This window comes from Archocentrus centrarchus, chromosome 19 (assembly GCF_007364275.1).
Source record: "Archocentrus centrarchus isolate MPI-CPG fArcCen1 chromosome 19, fArcCen1, whole genome shotgun sequence".
Taxonomy (NCBI): Eukaryota; Metazoa; Chordata; class Actinopteri; order Cichliformes; family Cichlidae; genus Archocentrus; species Archocentrus centrarchus.
In genome coordinates, this window is record NC_044364.1 from 5,538,786 (window position 1) to 5,566,228 (window position 27,443).

The 27,443-nt window shown below is 44.0% G+C and overlaps 2 protein-coding genes across 4 annotated transcripts; one reads left to right on the top strand and one right to left on the bottom strand.

Annotated features, from left to right (window-relative positions):
• LOC115797939 (probable endonuclease 4) lies at positions 1-4,205 on the bottom strand. The gene is made up of 8 exons (XM_030754526.1): positions 3,928-4,205; positions 3,450-3,598; positions 3,161-3,370; positions 2,840-3,022; positions 1,030-1,161; positions 779-883; positions 565-694; positions 1-411 (listed from the first exon to the last, which is right to left on the bottom strand). Exons 2-8 carry the CDS (start codon positions 3,595-3,597, stop codon positions 351-353), a joined length of 969 nt encoding a protein of 322 aa, XP_030610386.1. The 5' UTR covers position 3,598; positions 3,928-4,205; the 3' UTR covers positions 1-350.
• Positions 3,643-27,052, top strand: tnrc6ba (trinucleotide repeat containing adaptor 6Ba). 3 transcript variants are annotated; one of them, XM_030754523.1, is made up of 22 exons: positions 3,643-4,059; positions 5,722-5,811; positions 8,363-8,384; positions 8,763-9,200; positions 9,796-12,666; positions 15,012-15,176; positions 15,385-15,581; positions 15,977-16,051; positions 16,185-16,403; positions 16,603-16,722; positions 16,936-17,061; positions 18,780-18,950; positions 19,410-19,526; positions 19,624-19,822; positions 19,995-20,162; positions 20,296-20,442; positions 21,249-21,392; positions 21,959-22,051; positions 22,338-22,541; positions 22,798-22,865; positions 23,880-24,019; positions 24,581-27,052. In XM_030754523.1, the coding sequence occupies exons 2-22, from the start codon at positions 5,755-5,757 to the stop codon at positions 25,152-25,154; spliced, it is 6,315 nt and encodes a 2,104-aa protein (XP_030610383.1). In that variant the 5' UTR covers positions 3,643-4,059; positions 5,722-5,754; the 3' UTR covers positions 25,155-27,052. The 3 variants fall into 3 exon arrangements, with proteins under 3 accessions (XP_030610383.1, XP_030610384.1, XP_030610385.1); XM_030754524.1 differs by having other exon boundaries at positions 16,185-16,385; XM_030754525.1 differs by lacking the exon at positions 16,603-16,722 and having other exon boundaries at positions 16,185-16,385.
• The last annotated feature ends 391 nt before the right edge of the window (positions 27,053-27,443 follow it).

Here is a 27,443-nt window from a genome sequence, read left to right on the forward strand (position 1 = left end):
TTTGGACATTTTTTTTTATTCTACCTGCAGCCTTTGAAACCAAAAGCACATTAGGTTTGTGTTACATTTGTGTGTTTCTGCTGCCCCCTAATGGCTCACTGTGAACAAGGCAACTCCCCACATCATATAAAAACTTCCAACACCTTTATTTAACTCGTATTCAAAGACAAAGCCTATATTTTGGAGAAACCCTTCATATGGTGAACAACCAACAATATGACTTTGTTTAGGGATAACAGAATACCTCACCCATCCACTTTGGTACAAGAAACAAATCAACTTCTCTTGACAGCTAACTGTGCTTGTGCAGAGTTCAGTTTATCAACGCCGATTCTTCAGTAGTGCTTTTCTCACTTTTTCTCACACAGGGAATAAAGGAGTTCAATCTGCTCAGCGTATTCAAATCCAGGCCTGTGAGCAAGAACATAGCAGCAGTGTTAAAGCTGAATCTGAAAACAGAATGAGCTAGGGGCTCAGAATTATATACTACTATGCAAATTACAGAATATATTACCATATACATTTCATCAAAAGACAAACCCACTGTTTCTACAACCATCTCACCGTCCGGGTGTCTCCAGGATAAGGGGGATATTATCCAGTCTGGGCTCATTGACAATGTCTCGAAATGCAGAGATTCCAATGTAGCCTTTACCAATATCTTCATGCCGATCCAGATTACAGCCAAGTTTACCTTCAAATTACACGGAAAGAATCAGCAAATACAGCAAGACTTTAAGTACAATGTGGGGAGGAGTCTTGTGTGATTTTTCTGTACCTTTGGAGTCATTGAGATGGATGGCCTTGAGGTACGGGAGCCCCACGTCTCGGTCAAACTCATCCAGCATGGCCTTCACCCCTCCCTCTGCAGCAAGGTCATATCCTCCAAAGACAAGACATAAAAGCAATTTAGCACACAAAGAAATTGCCTGCAACATGCCAGGATGAATATTTTAAGGCATCACAGCCCTTTTGGATAGAAAGCAAATTTAAGGTTAACACCATGGGCTACTATCAGGTTTCACTCACCTGCTGCAAATGCATGACAGGTATCCAGACATATGCCCACTCTGGTCTGGTCTCTCACTCTGTCTATGATGCTCTTCAGCTCACAAAACTTGCCACCCACCGTACTGCCTTGGCCACTCATGTTCTCCAACACTGACCACACAGAAGACAGAAAAAAACCCATGGCTACCCAGCTGTCATTGGGTGACATCAGGTGAGAGGTGACCTACACTCCTGGTTGCCAAACACAGGATACAACGTGATAGCTGCACTCACATCTAAATCTACTCAATTTAGAATCACAAGTTAACAAGTCACAAGCTGGAGAGTGAGAAGCTCAGTCAGTCAGGAGGCTTGAGCCCCCCGACTGGGAACTTTGTTGATTTGAGGTGACAGTGCTAACCACTGAAAGTTATACTGACATTTGTATTAACAATAAAACCTTTTAATCAACATGTGCTATTGCAAAGATTATTCCTCCTGATAAATATAAAAAAAAACAATCGCTGGTCACTTTATTAGGCACGTCTTCGACTGATTGTTAACCTATCTAATCAGCTAATTACATGGCAGCAAGTCAGTGCATTTAGGCATGCAGACATGGTCAAGACAACCTGTTCAAGTTCAAGCATCTGAATGGGGAAGAAAGGTGATTTAAGTAACTTGGAACGTGGAAGCCAGACAGACTGGTCTGAGTATTTCAGAAACTGCTGATCTACACAACCATCTCTAGGATCTGAGAATGGTCTGAAAAGGAGAAAATATCCAGTGAGCGTCTGTTTTCTGGGTGATAATACCTTGTTGATGCCAGAGGACTGAGGAGAATGGTGTTGAGCTGATTACAACAAATATGCAGAAGAACATCTCTAAACACACAACCCATCAAACCTTGAAGCAGATGAGCTGCAGAAGATCAATGGTTCAGGTTGCTGGTGATGTAATGGTGCAGGGGATTTTTTCTTGGCGCACTTTGGGCTCCTTAGTACCAACCCAAGCATTGTTTAAATGTCACACATACCCGAGTATTGTTGCTGACCATGTCCAGCAACAAGTAAAAGCCTGATGGCTGCTTCCAGCAGGATAACTCACCATATCACAAAGCTCAGATCACCTCAAACTGCTTTCTTGAACAGGACCATGAGTTCACCGTACTCAAATGGCCTCCATAGTCAACAGTTCTCAACAGAGCACCTTTTGGATGTGGTGGAATAGGAGATTCACATCATGTGCAGCTGACAAATCTGCAGCAACTGTGTGACGCCATCATGTCAATACGGACCAAAATCTGAGGACGGATTCCAGCATCTTGTTAAATGTGTGCTGCAAAGAATTAAGGCAGTTCTGAAGTCAAAAGGGGGGTCCATTCCCATAGTAGAAGGTGTACCTAATAAAGTTTCCACTGAGTGTATGATTTAGCCCATTAATAGAAATATTAACATCAAGTTCTATTTCATGTAGGGATTCTTGTGTTAGAAAAATTCAGACCTGACTCTTTTTCAGAAGCTCTGCCACAAACAGTACCTCTGGGTCAGTAATTAGTCAAATCTGGTTATGAAGTCTCAGGCTGGATATTTCTATTCCAGTCTTGCTGATTTTAAACCAAATAACCAACCGGAGGAGTTTCCCCCTGTTGGTTATTTGAAAGAGTGCAGGTTTTAGGTACTTTGCATTGGCTTCACTTTTCAGACTGGGAAGCCATGTCCATCTTTTATATACAGTCTATGAGTTTTATTAATATCTCTGACAATGTCAGCAATCTCCACTTAAAAAAAGACCACATGGTAGCTACATAGTACCGGCTGTTTCAGTGTTTTCTGTCAGCCCTCCGTACCTGTAACGACTGATGGCGTTTGCTGGTGAGCATGGTTAATGGCACTTGCAATCTTGTCCACACACTGCTCAGTGGTGATGGTGCCCAGGGAGGAGCCGGGGTGGAAGTTATAGAGACTGAGACCCAGGAGGGTGCAGCGGCTGAGCTCATCCACCAGCAGGGCCTGGCTCTTTTCAAACACATCTAGTTGTAAACATGGTGCACAAACCAGAGAGCTAACAGTTAGACCAAAAGAGAGAATGATTCTGAAAAAAAAAAATTCATCTAATGCAAGAAATAAATGGGCATGAAAGGAATGGCCATCCATTGTGCCTGACAGACCTTCTTTAGGAGATCCACAGTTCATCAGGTAGGACCCATGTGGCAAGATATGAGCTGAGTCAAACCCCAGTTGGGAGCATAGCTCCTGAAACTTTGCTGCAGCTGCATGGTCCAATGCTGGTCTCTTCCACGATCGCTGGGAGCCCAGAAACAAGGCAAAGCTGCTGCCACCCATCTCTGTACAGGCCTCCACAGCTTTCCATATCCCACCTGTGGACATGACGTCACGCAACTGTGAGTAAGAGCGTTAATCTTAATGGGCGTCTAATAAGACGACAGTAGACCCTACCTTGAATACCAACATGAGCTCCAATGTATTTCTTATTTGCGTGGCTCTTCTTCCTGTCTCCTCTCTTCTCAGTGTCCTCGCTCTCTTTTTCTCCTCCGGAGGCATCCTCGTTTTTCCTTTTCCTGGTTCCCCTTTTCCTCTGACTCATGCTATCAAGAGAAAGTTGAAAGCAGCGGTTATGAAACAATAACGCGAATGTTAAGTTTGACTGTCAGAAGTTTATGAAGGTCAAACAGCGTGCTTTATGCATCCCTCCAGGCAAAATCCAACCACTCAGAGGGCTTCCACGCAGCTGCTGCGGGCTGGCCATTGGAGACGCTTCATGCTGAGCAGCAAAATGGCCGCCCGTCACCCGACTGACTCCACAGCGCTTTGAATTTAAATTCTTCTGCACATTAGGGTTTACACTATTATAACGGTAGTGCTCACAAAACCAGTACGTTATTACGCGTGTAATTTTCATTTTCTGCCACTTTACTTGATTCTCCGCTCAGGCGTCGCTGTTCTTGTAGCCTCGACGAATGCCTCAAAAAGCTAGAAAAAAATCGCACTGAAGCACTTTAGCTAAGCTAGCTAGCACGCTAGCGTATCTTCATATGTGATTACCGAGGTAAGTGGGTGAAATTTTTATATTTCTAAGCGTTGCACTGTGTCATTATTTGAATGCATACGAGCGGGCTGCATCTTACTGAAATGCCAATCCGCTGTACTAGCGCCATTAACCTGGCTACTTATAGCTGCTGCTGTCACTGGGTAATGCTATTTTAGCTGATGTAGCTAATGTTCGGTAGCATTAGCGCCGTTTTAGCAGTATTTTTGGCAGTGCGTTAGCTGAGCTGAGCTGGGTATTTGACCCTCTTATGTGTGTTTGCTGTTCAGGACCGTTGTGTACACATAATAGAGCAGTCACTGAACTGTTATTAGGTGTGAACTCGGTAATGCCTGTGTCCAGTCTACGTATTTTAGTCTGAACCCCTCCTTAATGTTAGCATCGGCAAAAAAATTATTAGCAGCTGCTGTTGAACTTGCCACTTGTATAAACCTGTAGATGCGAAGATGAATGTGGCCGGCGGATTTTATCACCCGTGTGTTCAGTTTTTGAACACGGTTTTCCATTTAAGCCCACAACTCGGACCTGTTTGTGCTGCGGCGCTAGCTACCTATCTGCTGGTGAGCTTGTAATAACGCTGACAGATATGTCAGCATAAGCTGGTGGAGCTGCTGGACAGGGCTTGGTGCAGATTTGACAGATCGAAATAACATGGTGATGAGGTCTGGCTTTCTGATACTTCAGGCCTGAGATCACAAATGCTTCGGGAACGATGTCAGGTTCGTTGTTTCCCAAATGCAAGAATCCTGCTTCATGGAAGTGTAACGACACGAAGCAAAAACGAAACCAACACAAGACCGAGACAGCCGGAGCCTACCAGATTGCTTAGGTTGTGCATTAAACGACACTTTTTAAGTGAGAAAACTGACGATTTGTCTTTTAACGTACTAACATGGACTCAGACATGCTAACATTGCGGTTATTGCCATACTATGATACACAGATGATTTACATTTTGCGCATTTGCGGGCGTTTTCCTGGTTCCACTCTGACTGAGTGACATTCCTATTAGTCCATTAGGTAAACAGTGAAAATCTTTTAATTTAGTTTTACATAGCAGCTTCATCACCTTCTAACTGCAGACTCTAATAATAAAATGTGCAGTTTGTCCCCGTCATCCTGCTCCAGCGATCATAGAGGAGCTATGGGGAATCCTAATGACTATGCATTCTTTGCTGTTGTTGAACTTGAAATATTTTTTGACTTAAAGCCATTGTAAGGCTTGATCCTGGCATTATGATTGCTAACACATTGTCTGAGAAACAAAGTGTCAGAATTTATCTATCTGGTATGGTTTTCTGGATATGTGGGTCCAATCAATCATGCAAAACAGATTGAACCTACAAGTGTGGGCAGGTTATATTACTATATTACTTATGCTTATGATACGGACACACACTGCATTTGGTACCGACATGTTCTGCAGTCTTCTTAGCGCTTTGTCCCTAAAGATCTATTTAGCCAATTGTCAAATGAAAGTGTAGTGATGGAGAGTGTTTGCCTGATCTTCAGTCATAATTATTTTTTTTGTTTGTTTATTTGTTTTCCAGAGGAATGCATTTGTTTTACAGTAAAAAGCAAAAAATATATAAACACGCCCTCACTTGTTCTAAAATAGGTAATGTGTAATTACATTTTTGAATATCCCCCTTTTTTTAACAGACGAGAGGAGCATCAGGACAGGAGCAGTAGTTCATGGAAGACAAGAAAAGGAAAAAAGACGAAAAAAGGAAAAGGGAAGCCTCTCAGAAGGTCAGTATGTTCATCTTACCATCTCATATATATATATATATATATATATATATATACTCAAATGCAAATGGATTTTTTCTGTCCTGACCCAGTATGCAGGCTTAAATGATTAGTAAAATGTTTGTACATTCACCAGCCAAGTTTAGCAGATTGTTTAACTTGGCTGGTGAATGTACAAACAAGTAAACAGACTGAATGAACAAAATTCCATCCTTCAGTCAGCAGGATTCTAGCCATCTCAGTAAATCCATAGACGTATCACAGCAACGGGCCCACCCGTATCCACCGGCTGCATCACAGGCCCTCTTGCCTGCAGGCAGGTACTCTTGGCGATGCCAAAGCGTAGTACAAAGGCTACAGAAAACAGCAACAGCGAAGGATTTCAGGTTTCCAAAATTCCAAAAGTGGCCAACGTCACCGGAAAAACTTGCTAAATTTGTCACTAGTCACTTTTTGGAGGAAAAAAAAGTCGCCAGCGGGGTCTGAAAAACCACTAAATCTAGCGACAAAGTCACTATGTTGGCAACACTGCCATGATGTCACTTCCTGCTTGATTTACGGGTGAAGCGGCGAGGGAGAGGCGGGGCAGTGTGAAGTTGTGCAGAGACAAACTGGGAGAAGGGAAAGGTGAACTGGTGGATTGATGAGGATTGATGATTGATAAGTATGATTGTAACGTTACATAGACTATATTGATATAAATAATATTGTCTCATCTTATATTGCGTATGAAAATATATCGATATTTCTTAAAAACTCGATATATCACCCAGTCCTATAGTGAGGGTGCGCTCGGAATGCCTGGCGGAGGCCTTAGTCCGCAAGATCTTAAGCTGTCATGTCCGGCAGAACTTTAACAGCACTCCAAGGGAGGCTGAGGACATTGAGCCCAAATCGACCATGTTCTGCACTTCCATTGTTGAGGCTGTGAGCTACGGCTGCAAGGTGGTTGGTGTCTGTCATGCTGGTAATCCCTGAACCAGATGGTGGTCACCGGAGGTGAAGGGAGCCATCAAGCTTTCTCCTATCGGCTTGGTTGGCCTGTGGGACTCTCGAGGCAGCTGACAGGTACTGGCAGGCCAAGTGGAACGTGGCTCAAGCAGTGGCCAAAGCAAAAACGTGAGTGTGGGATGAGTTCAGTGAAGCCATGGAAAAATACTTTTGAATGGCCTCGAAGTGATTCTTAATCTCTGAATGTTGTAGGGCTGTCTTGGTTAACATGCCTCTGCAACGTTGCATGGAGATCTGGGGCGGTGCCATTGAATTGGTAGACTTTGTTGGGGGAACTGGAGGGTGTGTTCCAATTATTGGGGATCACACTCCTCAGCCTCACCAGTAAGGTCTATGCAAGGGTGCTGGAAAGGAGGGTCCCTCCATTAGTCGAGCCTCAGATTCAAGAGGAACAATGCAGTTTTCATCTTCACAGATGAAACACAGAACGCTGGATCAGCTCTTTATCAAGGATGCTCGAGTGTGAGTGGGAGTTTAACCATCCAGCATACATGTGTTTTGCGGACTTAGAGAAAGCATTTGACTGCCGGCCATAAGTCGGACTCGTTTCCTGTGGATGTTGGACTTCACCAAGGCTGCCCTTTGTCACAAAGTCTGCTCATAATTTTTATGGACAGAATGTCTTGGCATAGCCAAGTTGTGGAAAGCTTTCTCCTTGTTGCCCTCAGAATCTCATCTCTGCTCTTTGTGGATGATGCAGTCCTGTTGGCTTCATCGGGTGGTGGTCTCCAGCTCGCAGTGGAATGGTTCACAGCTGAGTGTGAAGCAGCTGGCATGAGAATTAGCACCTCTAAGTCTGAGGCCATGGTCCTCAGCTGGAAAAGGGTGGAGTGCCCACTCCAGCTCAGGGATGAGTTGCTGCTTGAGGTGGAGGAGTTAAAGTATCTCGGGGTCTTGATAACAATTGATGGGAGAAGGGAGTGGGAGATTGACAGAAGGATTGTGGCTGTGTCTGCAGTGATGGAGATGCTGCAAAGGTCTGTCGTGGTGAAGAGAAAGCGTGAAAGCAAAGCTCTAAATTTACTGGTCAGTCTGCGTCGCTGCCCTCACCTACCGTCGTGAGCTTTGGGTAGTGACCAAAAGAACAAGATTGTTGATACAAGTAGCAGAAATTAGCTTTCCCTGAAGGGTGGCTGGCCTCTCCCTTAGAGATAGGGTGAGGAGTCCAGCCAATTTCGAGGGTCTTCGAGTAGAGCTGCTGCTCCTCTGTATCAAAAGGGGCCAGCTGACGTAGTTCAGGCATCTGACAAGGTCCTTGTGTCTTGAACCAGTTTTGTTCACATACTCGGTGTCCTATCAGATATTGATTTAAGACAGTAAGAGTGCATATTAAAATTAGGCATGTATCAATATACCAGCCTATTAACTGCTATTAGACCTATTGTCAAAGAGAGATTTTTAGATATCAATGGATAATGCTTATATGTTACATTAATTTTGTGTGGACTAAATGTAGAAAGATTCTGTGATGAAGAGATGAAATACTTTTCTTTCTTTGCCTGGCTAATTTAACATGACTTTCTGCTTCTCTTCATTTTAGGTTACAGAGCAAAAAAACAAAGGTAAGCAGCACAGTGATGTATTTGTATGGGATTTGATATAGATATTAGCTGTTTGCTCCTTTTTCCAGAGCTAATCTTTTGATACTTCAGTGTTAACATTTTCTTGTCTTAAAGGATTGTGATGGCATCACAGTCACAGTAGCTTTATTATTTCTCTGGCTCAGTAATATGTTGGACAATGCTTGATGTGTTTTCTTAGTTCTAAAAACAAGAGCACCATCAATCTGCTTCAGTGAATTCTTTGAAGTATAGTCCAATCTGTTATCTATTTCTGCCAAATATTTGATTACAGGTTACAACTGAAGTAAATAAATTGTGCATTCTTAAAATGCACTTGCTTAAATAATGCTTCCTCCCACCGCCTTGCCCTTCTTGCAGTGCCAGACTTGACCAAGCCAGCTTCTGCCCCGTCTTCTGCTACTCAGAGCAGCTCTGCCTCCCCCAGCCCTGGACCCACCCCCTCTGCATCCCCATCCCCAGCCACCTCAGGCCCTGGCAGTGCTGCCACCCCGTCACAGGGCGGCAACAATGCCAAGCGCCTGGCAGTGGCCAACGGACAGCCCACCTCCACCACCTGTTCTTCCTCCACCGTTGGCGGCTCCGGTGTTGCTGGAAACAGCAGTGCAAGTAGCGGAGGCGGAACTCAGGCGCCTCAGCAGCCACCGCGCTACATGCCGAGAGAAGTGCCGCCACGATTCCGCTGCCAGCAGGACCATAAAGTGCTACTGAAGAGGGGTCAGCCGCCACTGTCCTCCATGCTGCTGGGAGGGGGGGTGGGAGGGGATGGCCCCAATGCAAACATGGCTGCTGTCTCAGGTAAGTGCTAGCAATGCTGTGGGTCATAGGTGTTAAGGCAGGGTTGTTGCCTAATTGCAGGGTGGGGATTGGTTATCCGGATTCTCCTGTCCATATGCTGAAAAGTCCTTCCGCAAGACACTGAAGTTGCTCATGATGGCAGGCAAGCAAGGAAGCTCTGCCACCACTGGTGTATTTGTAAAATAATAGCAATTTTTACACAGTAATGCTAGAAAATGTCAGGAGAATCAAGTTAATGCATTGTCCACAGTTGATTTTCTCACATGTAGCACACCACAGGAGATGGTCAACTAAGCCAAAGTGAACCATGAAAGTATTCAGCTTGTTTTAGTCAAGGCTGGTACCTTGGTAGAGTGTGCACAAAGCAGAGAAGATGTCCACTCTCTCACTGAATTTTTAGGACAGTTCCTTGTCTGATGTGATTGAATCAAACATTTGCAGTGCTACATAGTACTACATAATTTGCAAACATAAAAAAGCTCTATTAAAGCGCAGGTTATTTAACTCGTTCACATTGTTTGATTTCCTTTGACATTACGTTCTTTTGACTCATGAAGTTTCTAAATTTCCTCTCTTGTGGAATTTGCGTTTGCAGATACTGGCACAGCTGCCTCCTCATTGGCTCTCACCTCATCATCAGTTGCTGCTTCTACTACTACTTCTAATTATGCAAATTCCATGTGGGGGGCGAGCTCTGGCAGCCAGGCCTCCTCTCAGGGCAGGGAGAAGGTGATTGTTGATGGCAATGACCTAGAGGAGTGGCCTAGTATTGCTGGCAGTGATGGAGGGAGCAGCGGCAACAACGGAATGCCTGTGAATAGCATTAGTGCCTCTGGCAACCAATCCTCACCCACTTCCTCGTTCTCTTTGCCCAATGAATGTATGCAGTCGTCCAGCAGTTCAGCGTGGGTGACGGCTGCCTCCCAGGGTCATCTTGGAGGAGGTATTGCAGTAACTGCAGCTGGGCCTCTGCTACAACAGCCCTCCTCACTTTCCAAAGCCCCCACTGTGCCAGGGAGCCATAATGCCAGTGGCTCCGTTGATGGCAGCAGTGGGATTCCAGGTGCCAACTTCAATCCAAATGCCAACCCTTCAGCCTGGCCTGCCCTAGTGCAGCAGGATGGCCCCGCTGCTGTAGGTGAAGGAGGTCTGTCTTCCTTCCACCATCAGGGCCCTGGCGGGTCTGCCAACAACTCTGCTTCCCTGGGAGCAGCTGGTGTGCTGGGGGGTCACCCATCTTTATCTGTGAATCAATCAAGCACCCATCAGCACCAACTTCACCAAATGCAATCTAGAGACAAAGAGATGGGTGGAGGGAATTGGGACAGTAAATCAGCGGGACCAAAAATTGTGGGGGGAGAAGGGGGAGGGGGAGGAATGGACCATGGTGTGGGAGGAGGTGGGATGAGTGAAGAGCACAGCCTTGGCTCTTCATGGAGAGGCCAGCCTTCTTACCCTGCAGCTAACTCCAAAACGGGTGCCTCAAGGACTGATGGTTGGGAGAGTGGAGGAAGTTGCACGGGGGTATTTGGAGCTGCAGAAGGAGATAATGGGACTTCGGGTTGGGGGTATCCAGGTTCAACAAGTGGGGTTAATGTTTGGGGTAGTCCTGGAAATGGGGGGAACATGAGTCAAACCTCTGGGGTATCTCAGGGAGGGTGGGGGTTATCAGGAGATAGCGGGAGTGGGGAAAGAGGGATTTCTGGTAGTGAGTGGGGTGGAAACTCTACTGGTGTTGGTGGACCGAATCCAGGAGGTGAGGGAACGAGTGGAGCCTGCAGCAGTAACAGCAGCAGTAGTGGAGGTAGCACAGCGGGGAACCTGCCTACTGCTTCGTCCTCTTCCTCAACAGCCACCACTACAACTAGAGCCTGGGACAATCAGAAAGGAGAGGGTGAAACGGGAGAATGGGGTGAGGGAGTAGGAGGACAGGGAGCACAGGGAGGATCTTCGTCCAGTGGTGGAAATTCAAGAAGTGGAGGCGTGCTTAACAGCAGTCGTCCTCGTCGGCAGGCAGTTAATGCAGAAGCTGCCTTACAGAGCCTGCTGAGCCGCTCTGATCTGGATCCTCGGGTCCTGTCTAATACAGGCTGGGGCCAAACACAGATCCGCCAAAACACAGAATGGAACATTGAGGAATTAGCAGGACAGAGTAAAGGTGGATCCTTATCAACTACGTCAAAACATCCACCTTCTCTCAGTGGTCCTCCTCAGTATTCTAGTGGACCTAGGACCCTAAGCACTGATTCTGTGGCTCCAGGGGTCAGTCCTTCCCTGGTTCCATCCACTGGGTCCTCTGGAGAGGGTTGGGAGAGCAGTAGCAACAGTAGCAGTAGTGGGGCTTCTTTGTCTGGGAGAGCCCCACCACCTACAGGCCCCAACATGAGAAATCTTGGAATCTCACAATCTGGGCCAGTGACTACAACTGGACCTGGTGTAGGGTCAGGGGTAGTGCCAGGACCTAGCCAACAGGGGAAGGCTACAGGCTGGGGTGGAGCAGGGATGGGGGCTGGGGATGGCCAGGAAGCCACAGGTTGGGGGAATAATGAATGGAGAGGCAGTAGTAGAGGAGAAAAAGGAGGATGGGGTGATGTTGGGCAACAAGGTGACACCATGACTGGAGGCTGGGGAGGAAGTCAGGATGAAAAAGGGACAGGAGGACGAAAAGAAGTGGGTGGGAATGGAGGAAGTGGGTGGGGATCAGAACAGAAGATTGGGGTAGGTAAGGATTGGGGAGAGCAAGACTCCAAATTAAACAGTGGCGGAGGAGGTTGGGGAGATGAGAGGAAGAATGGAGGAGGCAACTCAGGTGGGGATTTAGGTGTGAGCAGTTGGGGGGGCTGGGATGACAGTGCTCCCCGGAGAACCTGGGGTGCAGGGGGTACAGGAGGAAGTGGAGGAGGGGGTGTTAGTGGTGTTGGAGGCATGGGATCTAAACCCCATCAAAGCTGGAGTGGAGGAAACAAAATGCACCAGATGCCAAACAGCCAGTCGGGCTCCATCACAGGCCCACAGGCACAACTGCAACAGCAACAATCACAGCCCCGCAATCAGCATCCACAGCTGCAGCAAGCGTTGGACCAAGGGGCTATGCAAGGGGGTGGGGGAAGGAAACTCATTTCTCAAGCCCATAATCAGAACCAAAGCTCAGGCTGGACTTCAGGGCCCATCCCTGGTGTCTCTGGAGGAGAAGGAAGTGGATCTGAACCAAGCGGCTGGGAAGAACCCTCGCCGCAATCCATAAGCCGGAAGAATGAAATAGATGATGGAACATCAGCATGGGGAGACCCAACCCATTACAAACCAGTCAACCTGTGGGATAAGAACAGTGGTCATGCTGGTCAGGGTCAGGCCCAGCAGCAGCAACAGCAGGGACCTCCAGTACAGCAGCAACCTAGCAGGCAGACTGCAGGACTTGGAGGTAACCGAGACTTCAACACTGGACCTGTGAAATCTTCAGCTATGGGTAAGTTATTAGGAACTGAATTTGACTAACCAAGGTGTGATCACTAAGTTCAACGACTCCACCCGTACAAATCCAGTTTCTCATTTAAAGAGTTTCCAAGCCTGAAGGCGATGCTTCAGATCATGAATGCAACCGGGAGCATGCTTATCATGTCTGTCAACGTTTATGGCTTGAATTTGTCTCCCTGGGGTCAGACTCAACTTTGTGTTCAATTGTCTTGAGGTAATCTGAGGAACTACCGTATTTTTCGGACCATAAGGCGCACCGCATTATAAGGCGCATGATAAAAACATGTAGAGCGAAGCAAAAGCGTCAGGTAAGTCGAACTTTATTCAACTCATTCACAATAACTCAGAATATTGTTCAGTTGTAACAAATATATAAATATACCCTCACATTTTAAATTCCTCATCTTCAGTGTCTGAGTTGAACAGTTGGGCGATTTCGGCATCAAGCATGCCGGGTTCCCTCTCGTCATTATCCGAGTCAGTCTCGTTGTTGTTACTGTTTTGTTTTGGTTGCGGCACACAGCAACCATTTAATTGTTAATAAAAGGGCAACTTTTGAGACGGCCAACAGCGAGTTTTGTTGCACAAAAGTTGGCAACAGCGCCGGCCGCTGATCGCTAGATTACGCACAAATATCCGGGGCAGCATAGATGAAAATAGGCCAGGAACATGTAGAATAAAGTCTATCATCGTTTTCTTCGGTTTACTGCGTACGGTTTCTATTTTTGGAACAATGTTTCCACTTCTTTTTGAATTTATCTCCAGCAGCTTCGGCTGCTTTCCACACCTGCTGTGCTGCACTCACAGCTTGTTCCTGTCTAATATCGTCAGTAGAGTCATTTTGTGAATCGATGATGGACTATTTTAGAGAATTCAATGAGGCCTTTGAGCTGATCTGCCAGACCGGAGGAAATATCGCTGCAGACCATGGAATGGTGCGGTGGTGTGGATGCCTCGGCCATCGGCGGTCAAACGGCAGCGCTCAACTATTTGAAAAGCGTACCCCCCCTCCCCCCTGTTGTACGCTTTCTACCCTCTGGAATATTTCGATATTTATTAAACCCTTACCAAAGTCGCACTAAAACATTTCGACATATTTTTGAGCGCAGTGTACCACATAAAATTGGTTCAAGGTCAGTAAGCACAAGAACTCACACATAAGGTGCACCGGATTATAAGGCGCACTGCTGATTTTTGAGTAAATTTAAGGATTTTAAGTGCGCCTTATAGCCCGAAAAATACGGTACATTTGTCACAAACCACTTTAACTGTAGTCTGTTCCTTTTTGTGCTTGCACACAGCATATTGAAAATGTTGGCATCATTGGCCACACCAGACATCATCTTTGACACATCTTTGACTTATTTGACTCAGCAGATTTGGCTCCCTTTGACTTTGTCTTCTTCCCCAAATTTAAATGAGATTTAATGCTCACTGGAGGAGAGGACTTCTGTGTTGGAAGTGTTGAATTGCCGCACAAGAAGTCTGTCTTGAAGTGGAGATCAGACAAATTTAGACCCCAGAAACGTTCTCGTGTTGGGTGACTGATGAAGCATTTCTTCCACTGAAAAAGTTGCATCTGGACAAGCTAGATCAGGTGCCGCTTTTGCAGTTTTATGGTCAGAGTCACTGAACTTGTTCGCACCTTGATTTTCAAATTTTTGTGTAAATGAAAAAGCCTTGATTTGTACAATTATTATGTTTTTTGAAATAAAATGTTCCCATTGGTTAGTGAGATTTTCTTGTGGTAATACACAAGGAAATTTTATTAAACACTCATACTACCTGGATTTCCTTTATTAAGACTGAAATCAAAATGGCAGTTCTATTTAATTGCTTTGTGTGAATTGATAGTTGTTCATTTTTTTGAAACAGCAGTTTGAAGAAGTTGAGTTGTGCCAACAAATATCACTAATTGGAAAGTCGCACAAAATGAAGAAATCAGAAATCCACTGTTGAAACTGTAGTTGTAATGGGACAACTAGAGTAACTGTTATATAGGTCAGCACTGACGTTTAGTTATACAAAACAGCAACTCTGTTATGGGAAAATAGTCAGCCAGTCACCAATTTGTCATTTTGCAGTCGCAACTCAAGAACCACAGTAGCAGTACAGCGTCAGTGCTGACTGATAGCGGAAAACAATATGGTTTCAGACAAGACACTTTGATTTTTGGACCACACGAAGCCGTAAACTTTGCAGAGAAGTGCCCTTTGTGAAGGTTTCTTTTTTACTTCCCCTGCAAACACATGAATAATTTAGACCATAGTTGTTGAAGGCTTCATCTCTTAAAAGAAGACTGTCTGGTGTCTGGTAACCATGCCCATGTGTCTGCAGGTCCATCAGGCTGGGGGAGCACTTCTCCAAGTAGTCCTACAGTAGACAATGGCACAGCAGCTTGGGGGAAGCCTAGTGATGCTCCTACTGGTTGGGGAGACCCTGATGATGCTGGAGGGAAGACCACATGCTGGGGAAACCCTCCTTCAAACACCATCAAATCTGGTTAGAAAATTTGTGTTAAACAAAGCCATGTGTGTTGGAAATGAATCACAAGTGTCTGATTTTGAGGTTTGCATTAGTTGTGCCAGGTTTTGTTATGATCCACGTTGCAGTAGTTAAACAACTAAAGAAAGAAGTGTTAATACAAATGTAATTTTCTAATGGCTTTAATCATAATGTGCTAATGGCTTGTAACTCTTTTACGCTGCAGGTTCAAAGTCTATGCAAGATGGCTGGGGGAACAAAGAGAGCCCTGTGGCAGCCTCACGTAACCCAAGCTGGGAGGATGAAGAGGAAGGTGGCGGCATGTGGAACAGTACTGGCTCCCAGGGAAGCGGGTCATCTTGGGGACAGGGAAGCAATGGTGGCTGGGCTCAGAGCCACACTGGGAAGAAGCCCAGCAGCAAGGTCGGTTACTGGTGGTGAAAATTAAAAAGGAAACCCCCCCCCCCCCCCCCCCCCCCCAAAAAAATTTAATTATTCAGAAACAAAGATGTAATATCTGAGTTCTACAACCTAAGTGGGAGGAGAGATGTCTTTAACAGGTTTTTCTGTTATTTAAGAAACACAATTATTTTAAGTAATTTCATGATTTTTTTTTTATAATTTATTTATTTTTTATGTTGCTAATTAGCTATCGTTTAGTCTTATCAGCATCTCTTAAAAGCGCTAAGGTAAACAGAGTTAAAGTTTGCAGATGATGCTGTGAAGTTGTCCCACAATGGGGAATGCTTTATTGCGAATACTCTTACCTGAAAATCTTTGAAATCATTATTTTTGTTCTCCTTGTATTTGTCAATTAGGGTCCACTGAAACCTGGTGGAGGAGAACCATGGATGGGTCCCATCAACAGACAGTTCTCTAACATGGGGTTGCTGGTAAGGAGGAAATATTCTTGACATTTTACTGCTTACTGTGGGAGGAACTCGTACTAAAAAATAAACATACATCTGTATAATGATGTTAAAGGCAGTGCTCGTGACGATGATATTGGCCTTCTCTGTTGGACAGAATGATGATCCCAGTGGCCCAAGCATGGACCCAACTTCCGGTGCTATCCAGGAGAAGAAACTAGAGTTAGAGAAAAGAAGCATGGGAATGACTGATTACAATGGAGACATGAGGAAGGGAGGAAGAGGAGGAGGGATGTCTTATCGTCCTCCTGGTTCCAAAGAGGCAGCACCTGGGGATGCTGGATCTTACTATGACAAGGTGATGCCTCACTCCCATGTTAGTAGTTTTTTTTTTTGTCTCTTGTGTCTTTGTCATGTCTAGATAACATGTTGTCTTTTATCATAATTTTTTCCTCTTGTGATTCTACCTTTTCTTCCCGTTTGTTCCATCTGCTCCATTTCGCCTGCTCTCAATGTTCCCATTACACCGTAACATACCACCAAAACTGATCTTCCACTGGCTGTCACTGTGACAGACATTGCCTTTGATCAATCAGGATGGGTGCCTTGGGGAGGAGGGTCCTTGCTCTCTGTACTCACCACCCTCTGTCTACAAGCCCCATTCCCTCTTCAACCACTCTATCCCCTTTAGACAAGTAAGATAATCACTCCTTTTATTTCTGCCCTAATGTCTTTTATAGATCTTGTATAAGTTCTTGTAGTCTTCTGTTTTCATTAGATGTTCATAAATATGCACAGAATAGTTTTTCATCCAGTCTTTCACATTCTTCTTAATTGTTTAAGTTTTTCACATACTGTGCCCTCCGTTACAGCTCGTCTAACGTATCATTTTCTATCTTTGATCGCAGGCTGGTCACAATATCTTTGGCAGTAGCGGAGGGATGGCCCAGTCAAGACATCAGCCAAGTATCCCACAGATAAACCAGTCACCAGGGATACGAGCGCAAGTGCCTCATCAGTTCCTGTCACCTCAGGTACTAAAAATTTTTTCTACTTTGCTGATAGTTTTTGCTGACACTCCAGAGACTGACCATCATGTTAAACCATGCTCAACCATGCTTGTGTCAAGTCAGTGTTATTGTTTATATCTGCTGTAGCCAATACAAATACAGAACGATTATTATCTTTAGCTTTACTTTTACGTGACTTTACATAGCTGTATTAAGTTGAGGACCCCCACCACCACCACCACCACTGTGCAGAGAAGCAAAGTGCTCTTATTCTAGGACCCTACGTTTTCTAATCCATGCCCATTGGCATACATTTTCAGATGGTTTCAGTGTTGGTTAGGCACATTACAAGACACGCAGCCATGGCTGAACATAAAGCCAGCTGTTATGACTAGCTCACAGGCATCAGCAATGAAGGGTGTATCATTGCCTGCTTAACAACTATTGCCAAATGTTTAATCAATATAAATTTACATGTTTTAAATCCCAGTTCTGTTGTTTTGCCTGTTGACTTTGCATATTGAAGCCTCAGTGTTGACGCCTGTCCATGTTGTTTTTTTTAAATCAGAAGTGATCATATTTATATAAGAGGAGGAAGTGCTGAGTTATCAGCTAATTGCTAGTAGGCTTAATTAGCAAGCAGCATTCATGAGCTGTATGTGTGAAACACACACTTGAGCATACCTACTAATTACTGCTCCTTAACAGACTAATTTAAATATGAGCGTTAAAATTAATGTGTCAGCTTCTTGGACAGTCTGCACCATACAGCATTAGTCAGATAATTCATTTAAAAGTGCCCCAGAAGGCACCAACATCACAAACACAGTTGAAAGGTAGAGTTCAGTGACTTTAATTATCGGAGGTGAGGCTCGGTAGACATAGATCAGCTGCAGCTCCCTGTGTTGGGACATTCATCAACCAAAGCTGGGACACCTAATTACAGAGTAAAAAAAAAAAAAAAAATCAGTTCTTATAAAGGGAGAAACCGTGCATAGAGGCCAGAGTTAGCTGTAAACACACTTTTTAATGCTGTCAAACTGCATGTTTTTTTTACACGGGGGACTTTATGGATGGATTCCCTCAAGTTGCCGCCAGTATACTCATTGGTTCTAGATTCAGCATTAGAGGGCTGACCATGACTGATGACATCCTGACATTAACCTGTGACTGTATCACTGAGATGCAGACCACATCGACGATGATTGCTCCACTTGGGAGCAAATGCGTAAATCACTAGAACATATTGATTTGTCTCTGTAAGAAAACAGTAATATATATTGGTTATAACTGTACCAGGCTTCCTTATAATGTTGTAAAAAGTAATATGCTAATGTAGCGTACATCCTTCCACATATCCATAGCTCTGTCTGTCTCTAGACTTGGTCATCTCTCTCTTTTTTTTACGTTAAAGGATTTTCAGAGTAACTCTTCCCTAACATTCACAATTAAGTGAGAACTTTTAGAGAGACTGTAAAAGTTATTAAATGGTTAATATTTTATATACATATAAAAGTTATATGTGTAGTCAATTTTAGTTCTTAAAAAAAATAATTGGCATGTCAGACTTGAAACAAATTCAATATAGAAATGGCCAGAAAAATTTGCAGTCGGCGCATCTCTGTTACCAGCTGAATGTTGATCAGGACGAAGCTAAAGCTAATGTAGTTGCTTATGGTTACAGGAAAGGAAAACGTTTCTGTGGTAACAGGTGTATCTGTCTGCCGTTGTCTTGTCTCTAGGTGCCAGGCTCTGTGCTGAAGCAGATGCCCCCTCCCAGTGGGAACATGGGGGGAGTTGGTGGTGTGGGAGGCGTGGCAGGAGTTGGGGGAGGTGTGTTCCCTCCGCAGCTGTCCCCCCAGCATATTGCAATGCTCAGCAGCATCTACCCACCTCACATCCAGTTTCAACTGGTGAGAAACAGCATTATACATCTCTGAAGGCTACTGCAGGGTTCCAGCACAGATCTGCTGAGTGTGGAAATGAATGGATGAGGGCTATGCAAGGGTGTACTTAGCCATTGGAGAATCTGATCTGTACTTTTTGTACACCACCAGTGCAAAGATGTCATTCCCTCTGATTCTCATAAGTGTTGACTAATTTTCATCTGTAATGTGACACAGTCAGATGTTGGACAGTTCACCCCAAATTAGACGAAACACCAGTAATAGCAAAAAAAAAAAAAGAAAATAGATTTTTGAAAATAAAAGTGTTGTAACCTTGATACAGTCAAATCTATTTAAACATTATTGCTGTGTCAGGGATACAGAAAAAATTGTCATCTAAAATGTCAATAATAAAACAAACAGGCTTGTGCAGCAAGCTTCCATGTGCATAATTCTTCCTTTGCATCTTTTTCTGTGTTCATTCAGGCTTGTCAGCTCCTCCTCCAGCAGCAGCAGCAGCCACAACAGCAGCAGCAGCAGCAGCTGCTGCAAAACCAGAGGAAGTTCACACCGAACACACGGCAGCAGGCTGACCCTCAACAGGTACACAAACACACTCACACATGCTGACTTCTCTCTTTTTTTCTTTACTTCCACCTCTCTGCTGATTGTTCTTGTTTTTTTTGTTACATCACCTCAGCTGGCCAAGATCATGGCGGTGCTCCAGCAGCAGAGGCAACAACAGCAGGGTTTAGGGGTCAGCTCCAAACTCTCCCCCTCCCACCATGTTGGAGGTGGAGGAGGGGGTCCCAAACTGCCTGGGGCTGATCCCCTGCCCCACCCTGGCCTGGCAGCATCTGTGGCTGACTTGCACCAGAAAACTCTCGGACCATACTCTGGTAAGCAATTGCCCCCCCCCCCCCCCGAAACAGCATCATTGTGGTGCCACAATCAGGTCATCCCTGAAATTAATTGAGTATAGTGTAGGTTAGCATTTTTTTATAGCAACAGGGGATTTACTTTACTACATGAGCGATAGAACATAATAACCCTCGTAATATTTCTCTTCAGGGTTTGGCTCTGGGATGAACCTTACAGGTCTGGACCTGGGTGGCTCTGTGGTGGGGGGGCCTGGAGCCATGAAAGACCTAGGGAGTCAGCAGTCCCGTTTCAAGTGGATGATGGAGGGAAACTGTTCTCCAGACACTTCCTCACCTGAAAATGCTTTCCACAAAAATGGTGAGGTTTTTATTTTATTTTATTTTGATTCTGATTTTAATTCATACAAATTAATTCATAACAGAAGCCTTTGGGGGCAGAAAGGGTTAATGGGTTTGGGTGGGAAAGTGATTGCTCTCGTTTTACCTCACAGGTCCTGTCACCCCCATAAAAATGCCAGGAGGCTCACCGTATTCTCAGTATGACATGATGGTCGGAGAAGGGCTGAGTGACAATTGGCATCGTACCCCTGGCAACAAGATGTGTACCAAGCCTGCCACCACACCAAGCTGGCCCCCTGGTTAGTGACTATTTTTAATTAAGATGATGATCATCACCAACATTTTAAGAATATACTCTATATTTAAAGAACACATGAAACACTATGCATTAAATCTAATTTACACCATGGACACCTGCTCCCAAAAAACTGTCACCGATTTAACACAGTCCATGAAACTGGGTTTAAAAATTAAATGTTTTAAGTTACAGTTTTTAGAGCAAGTGTGGCACCATTTTGTCTAAGTACAGAATATGACGCCGCTGCATTAGTTGGTTGCCACTGGTAGTCTTACATTAGTTTATGTTAGCAAATGAGTGACAGAACTATTAACTCAATGGGAAACTTAACTAAAAAGCAGTCTAGGGGAGTCACTTTTGTACCACCTCTGGCTGCAACGATGAGTTTTTGCAGCAACTCTTTGCAGCAAGTGATGGTTGTTGGCTAGCTGCGCTAAAAATAGGAGAATCCTCCAGGGTTTATAAAGCACTATATAAATGAGGACTGTGTGGAGTTACGAATCTAAAACAGCTGAGCATTGGCACCCGCTCGGCGGTGCTCTTGTTTTCCCTGTTTTCATAGGTCAAGCATACGTGCATGCATCTCAAACACATATAATATGGTGCAAGCCAGAAAATTATAGATCGATGATGATTTAACGTGTTGTCACATTTAATCCATAATTTTTCTCAACGTAAATTACAGTACTTTTAATTTGGTATAAAGCCTGCTAAAATGTGCTGTTTCATGTCCTCTTTCAACTTCCAGCATTACCTCTAGGAACAGACTTTAATGGACTGTGTGTGTGTTTGTTTTGTTTTCTATAGAGTTCCAGCCTGGTGTGCCATGGAAGGGAATTGACCGTGTTGATCCTGAGTCTGACCCCTACATGACCCCAGGGAGCATGATGGGAAATGCAGTGCCCCCCAGTCTCAATGATACAGAGCACCAATTGTTACAAGACAATACTGGTTAGCATTTGTGTGTCGACACTTGTATGGATACTACTCTCCATATTTTGCTACAAAGTAAAGACATAAACGGTGGTTATGGCTTTTGCATACTGGCGAGCTCACATTTATATTTTTCATCTCATCTGCATTACTAAGCTGGTATGAGATTGTTCATTTTCATTTTATAATATGACCTTTTTTTTCACATAGATCAGTCTTTTCACAGTAAACTTGGTCACAGTCTGCTGACACAGTTTTTTTCACTCTTGTTTTCTCCAATCTGACTAATTAGAAACATTTTTTAACCAAAGTGGTTAAAAGTGAAGCTAATGGTTTTCCTAGAGGTTTAAAAGGAAGGGTTTGGCTTGCTTTGGTTTGGGTTTTTTTCCCTCTCCACTGTGGCTGATTGCATATCTTGTTTTCCACATTTTGCTTGTGTTCACTTTACATATACAAAAAGCAGTTTTGACACTGGAAAGATGCAACGTCAGCTCTAGATATTTTATCCAGTAAACATATAGAGGGTGTCTGTTAGGATGGTTTATAGTCATTCATTATTTGCTGCTCACTGCCTTTGTATGCAGATTCCACCCCTCCCCTCAACACCTTGCTGCCTTCACCTGGTGCCTGGCCCTATAGTGCCTCAGACAGTCCCCTCAGCAACGCACACAACTCAGGTAACCCATAAATATATACTGTCTTCCTTCTTAGTTTTGTGTTACTTTATCTTGGTTTGCATTTTTCCCTTATAATTTCTCTTTTGGTGTTTTCAATTTGATTTGTAAATAGTAAGTTATTGGGTTATTAATAAATGGCATTTGAATGGAAGGTGTATGAACCAGTGAAAGAATAAGTCAATCAAGAGAACATGTAACACATATGTTGCTCCTGCCATATATTAATAAACATTCTACATATATTTCAAAATCTCCCTCTTTCCCGTGTCCTTTTGTCTCCCTACAGCAAAGTACACAGAGTACAAGACCAGCTGGCCCCCAGAGCCTATTGGACCTAAGTCTTGGAAAGCCAGCCGTGGCAGCAGCCAGACCCAATTATCCCGCCCACCTCCAGGCCTAGCCGGTCAAAAGCAGCCGTCGCCTTCCCCTTGGTCAGGAGGAGCCCCTCGATTGGCTGGCCGCAGCTGGAGTAGTGGCTCTAACAGCACTGGTAATGCTGTAACAGATTTTTCACGTTGTTTTAGTTCCAAAGTTTTCCCCTTTTTGTCTTTCAACCCAGTACTTTTATTTCGAGCTTAGTAATGCGTTTATATTTAATTTGAAGACTAAGCAAGTTTATGCAGCCGGGAAAATTATTCATTGTTTATTTTGAGAAACTGATGGGAAAAATAGAATGAGACTGTGTTTACTGGGAATGTATAAGTCTCTTACCCAGGCTACTTTTTTGGGTTTCTTCCTCTGTGCAGGCTCAACCTGGAGTGACGGCAGCTCTCGGGAAAGCTGCTGGTTGGTGCTCAGCAACCTCACACCACAGGTAAACACACACACACAGGCAAAACTGTTTTAAATCAACTACTCAAACTGCTGTTTTCATTCATTTTTCCAACTGCTTAGTCCATTTCACATTTGCATTAGCAACACTGGGAACTGGGACTGTCCACAGCAGCTTCCTCAGCTCCTCTTGGGGTATCCCTAGACACTCCCAGGCCATATCAGAGATGCCAAAAGACCTCTAAAGGGATGTGCCCAGGCGACATCCTAATCACGTGCCTGAACTACTAGAACTGAATGCTCTAAATATGGAGGAGCCGCAGGTCTACTCAGACCTCCTGATTTTCTAAACTTCTCTATTGAACTTGGGAGATAAAGCCCAACACCCTGTGGGACACCTACGTCAGCTCCTTGTATTTGCAGTATTGTGGGTTTTTTGATCATCATCACCTAAAGCCATGATTGCAAAAAAACCAAAGCACAGATGTGGCCTCATGATCACAATCTTTGTTGCCTTTGTTAATCTTTAATCTTGGTTTGGTGCTGTTGTGGAAGCAGAGTTTGGAAGGCCTTGTGATCCCCAGAGCTACCTTAGCTGGAGCTAAACGCTCCTGACAGTCATCTGAGCAAACAAACTTACATGATCCTCTATACTTGACCTGGACCAGGGAACCAAGGACCTGTCTCTACATCCAGGCCAGGCCCACAGAGTCCAGTCAGGCTCAGGCTGAAACTCCAGTGGGAGGACATTCAGGCCCACCAAATGCAAGGTCCTCATTATAGTGTCTACTGGTGTGGTGGCTAGAAAGGGAACACTGTGGTTGTCTCTGATTGTCTCGCAGTGGTGTGTTTCACTCACACGTGGTTGTATGATAAGTATGTATAGTTGTAACTTCTCGAATAATACCAGGCTGGCTTGTTTAATTTCACTTCATTTGTGGAAAAAGTCATATTTTTGGAAAAAGTCAACCACTGTGGAAACATGCATCTGTCTCATATCCCAACCTATTACTCTACCATTTAAGTTCATTGTCATTCATCTTGTATTTTACTACAGATTGATGGATCCACTCTGAGAACCATCTGCATGCAGCACGGGCCCTTGCTGACCTTTCACCTTGGCCTGACCCAGGGCACTGCTCTGATTCGCTACGGCTCCAGACAAGAGGCAGCCAAGGCCCAGAGTGCACTCCACATGTAAGGAATTGTTTTGACAACATCTTTTTAAAGTAACTCTGTCTGTATGGAAAATATGTATCTGAAAAAAAAAAGCAGCATCTTGGCTTAGCTTAGTATATAAACTGGAAGTGGTGCAAAATAGCTATCTTGCCTATATCTACTGGCAACAAAACCTAAATCTAAAAGCAAATCTGAAGTTCAGCATTGTATTGTCCTAGTTTGTTAGATAATTGAGCATTTTATCTGGTAAAATATGGTAACTCTTTTCATTGAAGACTAACAAAAATCCTTGTTACTGGTTCCTGGAAAAGAAACCTAAACTGTTTTTACAATAAGGTACTGAACTTTGGAGGTTATGTGGATTTTGTAGATAGAACCAGCCTAACTATTTTCACTTGATTAAAAACTTTATGCTTAGCTAACCATATTCTGGTACGGTTTAATTTTTACAGTTGTATAAACCATCACAAACTGAAAGTTAACTTCTTTTGAAGTTCATTTTGAGGCTAAAAAAACCTTAAAAACTTTTGAATCCCTTAAATCGTTACAAGTGATTAACAGACTTTTGGTTTACACCAGGTGTGTTCTGGGTAACACCACCATCTTAGCGGAGTTTATGAGTGAGGAGGACGTAGCTCGCTACATTGCACATTCCCAGGCAGGAGGAGCAGGAAGCGGAGGAACCGCAGCCGGCTCCCCAGGCTCCGGGCCTACAGCAACCTCCACAGTTGGGGCTAACAGTAACGGAGGGAGCTGCGAGAGAGGCGGAGCAGGAGGAACCGGTGGGGTAGGAGGAGTAGAAGGAGCCTCCACAGTAGGAGTGGGAAATGGAGGAGCTGGGTCTTCCAGTTCAGGGTGGCAAAGTCTAGAAAGCACAGGCAGCTCATCGGACCAGTCTGCCACCCAGGGGCCCGGCCTGGGCATTTTCACCCAATGGAGCACTAACGGCACCGGGATAGGTGGGGCCGGAGGTGTGGAGGCCGGAAGGCAGGGTCTGTGGGGGGGTGTGGGTGGCATGGGGGGGATGGGGGGGGCAGGGTACCCCAGCAGTAGCCTCTGGGCTTCTCCGGCACTTGAGGATCGTCACCAGATGGGCAGTCCCGCCTCGCTGCTTCCAGGGGACCTGCTGGGCGGGGGGGCCGACTCTATCTGAGGGGACAACTGACACACATTTTACCCCTAAGGTGAAATACGTCATACTCTGCATTCATTGTGAGATGATGTGAGAGAAAAAGCTACACTGGTCATCCAACATAGACACTCAACAGTCATATTACACACAAGCTACATGCACACATTACTTTCACACAGACATTAAACCGCCTAACTTTAAATGAAGACAACAGTAAAACTTGAACCGAGGGAAAAAAGGTGAAATCCATTAAACAGGACGTAACTGGATAGCTCTTTGTCTTTTTACTTCAGACCACACCACCTGCATTCAGAGACCCAATCACTCAGGCATGCACTGTAGACAGGCTCAGCCAGAGTCCTACATGTCAACAAGTTTAGCTATTGCTGTTTTTAGTGTGCCACTTTTTTAATTTTATATTGCTATTTAATGGTCAAATCTCAAAAGTCAGACATGCAGACTGAGCCCTCTTAGACCTGGCCGGCGTACTTCTGAGTTCCCATTTTTGGAAGCTTGAGAGTGGAAAGGATTGGGACTTTGTAGAAAATATGGGACAACGCCACACTACTGAGTCAAATGGACGATCAGCAACATTTGAAATGCGCGAAAGGAGAGTCTTTTTAGTAGGTACCGACACGTCTACTTCGGTGGAAATATGCCATCACTTTGGGACCCAGGGTGAAGAAAAAAAAAAATCAAAACAAAAAAAACAACATTAGCCAAACTTGCACTATATGCCTCTGGGTTTGGTGTTGACACATCTTCCACAAATCCCTCCATTTTTTGGAACAGAGCTACAACACAACTACACAGACCTTACAGGACGATTAAATGTTATAACACCAGTGGCCTTGGCTAACACCCAGCGGCCACCCACCCTCCATGTCAACAGCATCATCACACCTTCTCATCGGTTACACACTGCTCTTATATTTGACAAGCAAAATTGTATCTCCTTGACGATGTATGTTGGTTGTTTATCAGTTTGTTTTCTGTTTTAAAAGAGAAATGTGTAGAAAAAAAAAAACGTGGAAATCCAGAGATGTCCTCTTATTTGCCCTTCAAACACTGACCTCGCTATTGTATTTTTTCTTACTCAAGAAATCAAGTTGGTTATTATATATTGTCATGATGTAATGGTGACTAGGATCACATATTTACTCGCTGTACAAGGTGCCCTCCTGCCTGCCTGTGTGTGCATGAACTGAGTGTTGACAGTTACGACTGAATGGAGAAGGATGTGATTATGATGACAATGATATCGGGAGTGTATGTGTTATTGCTGCAACATTGAATGTTTTTTTTTTTTTTTTTTTTTCTTTTTGGTTTTTTCCTTGTCCATGAGAGATTCATAAGAAGTGTGTGTGTGTGTACTTGTGCGTGCGTGCGTGTGCGCGCTTGCTTTTGAACACTTATCTTCTCCAGTCAGGGAAGTGAATAGATGTTAATCTGACAGCTTGCATTTGAAAGAAAGACAGTGTGTGGATGTATACACATTTTTGTGTGCTTGACTGTCTGGATGTTGTGATAGCTACAAAGTTCAAAAACATTGGCACTATTGCATATGTCTCTTAAGTTGTGTTTTTAGCAGCATTTTGTTCCTGTTTGTGTTTTTTTTTTTCTTTTCTTTTTCTTTTAAATGCAATAAGAGAATATTTTGTTTTTAAGACGAAGCAACCAACCGAAGGCATTTTTTAAGATGCCACATCTTACCAAGCTGAGCTGGAACAGTGTTTTACAGACACGTTAAAGACATTTTATGTTTTACTGTGTTTCTTTTTATTATGTATCAGTTTAAATTAAGTCAGTCTTTATTATCACTCCTGTTCAGGATGTTTTCCTTTGTTTCAGATGTTACATAAAAGGAGAGGAAATTAATTTAAAGCAGAAAAGAACAAGATAATAAAGGTTGAATTGAAGTGTTGTCTTTTTTTTTTTGCTTTATCTGTACTTCTCAGTTTATTTGTCGCGAAGTAGAGGTTCACATAGCACATTATTTGCCTTTTCTGTTTTTTAAATATATGCTTTTCTGTGACAGGATTGTAATTTTAAATAAAGGTCATGATCACTGTGACCTCACAAAACACATTTTTGGCCATAATACGCTAATTATGGTAAGACGTCATTCAAATGTCTAATAGGATAAAAGTGCTGACGTTTTTATATATAAGGGTGAAAGGTCATGTTCACGGTGGCACGACACTTCTGTAAAAGTGCTTCACTGGGCTGTTATTCAACAACCTGCTAGATCATGATTATTTTATACTATTTTTTAAAATATATTTTTATTTATAGTCATTTTTGTTTTAA

Coding starts and splice junctions, on each gene's coding strand:
- tnrc6ba (XM_030754523.1), top strand. CDS start 5,755: ATGGAAGACAAGAAAAGGAAAAAAGACGAAAAAAGGAAAAGGGAAGCC. Junction 19,527..19,623: donor AGCAGGCTGACCCTCAACAG/GTACACAAACAC, acceptor ACATCACCTCAG/CTGGCCAAGATCATGGCGGT. Junction 24,020..24,580: donor GCCCAGAGTGCACTCCACAT/GTAAGGAATTGT, acceptor GGTTTACACCAG/GTGTGTTCTGGGTAACACCA.
- LOC115797939 (XM_030754526.1), bottom strand. CDS start 3,597: ATGAGTCAGAGGAAAAGGGGAACCAGGAAAAGGAAAAACGAGGATGCC. Junction 3,023..3,160: donor CTGTGGATCTCCTAAAGAAG/GTCTGTCAGGCA, acceptor GTTTACAACTAG/ATGTGTTTGAAAAGAGCCAG. Junction 1,162..2,839: donor AACGCCATCAGTCGTTACAG/GTACGGAGGGCT, acceptor CTGTGTGGTCAG/TGTTGGAGAACATGAGTGGC.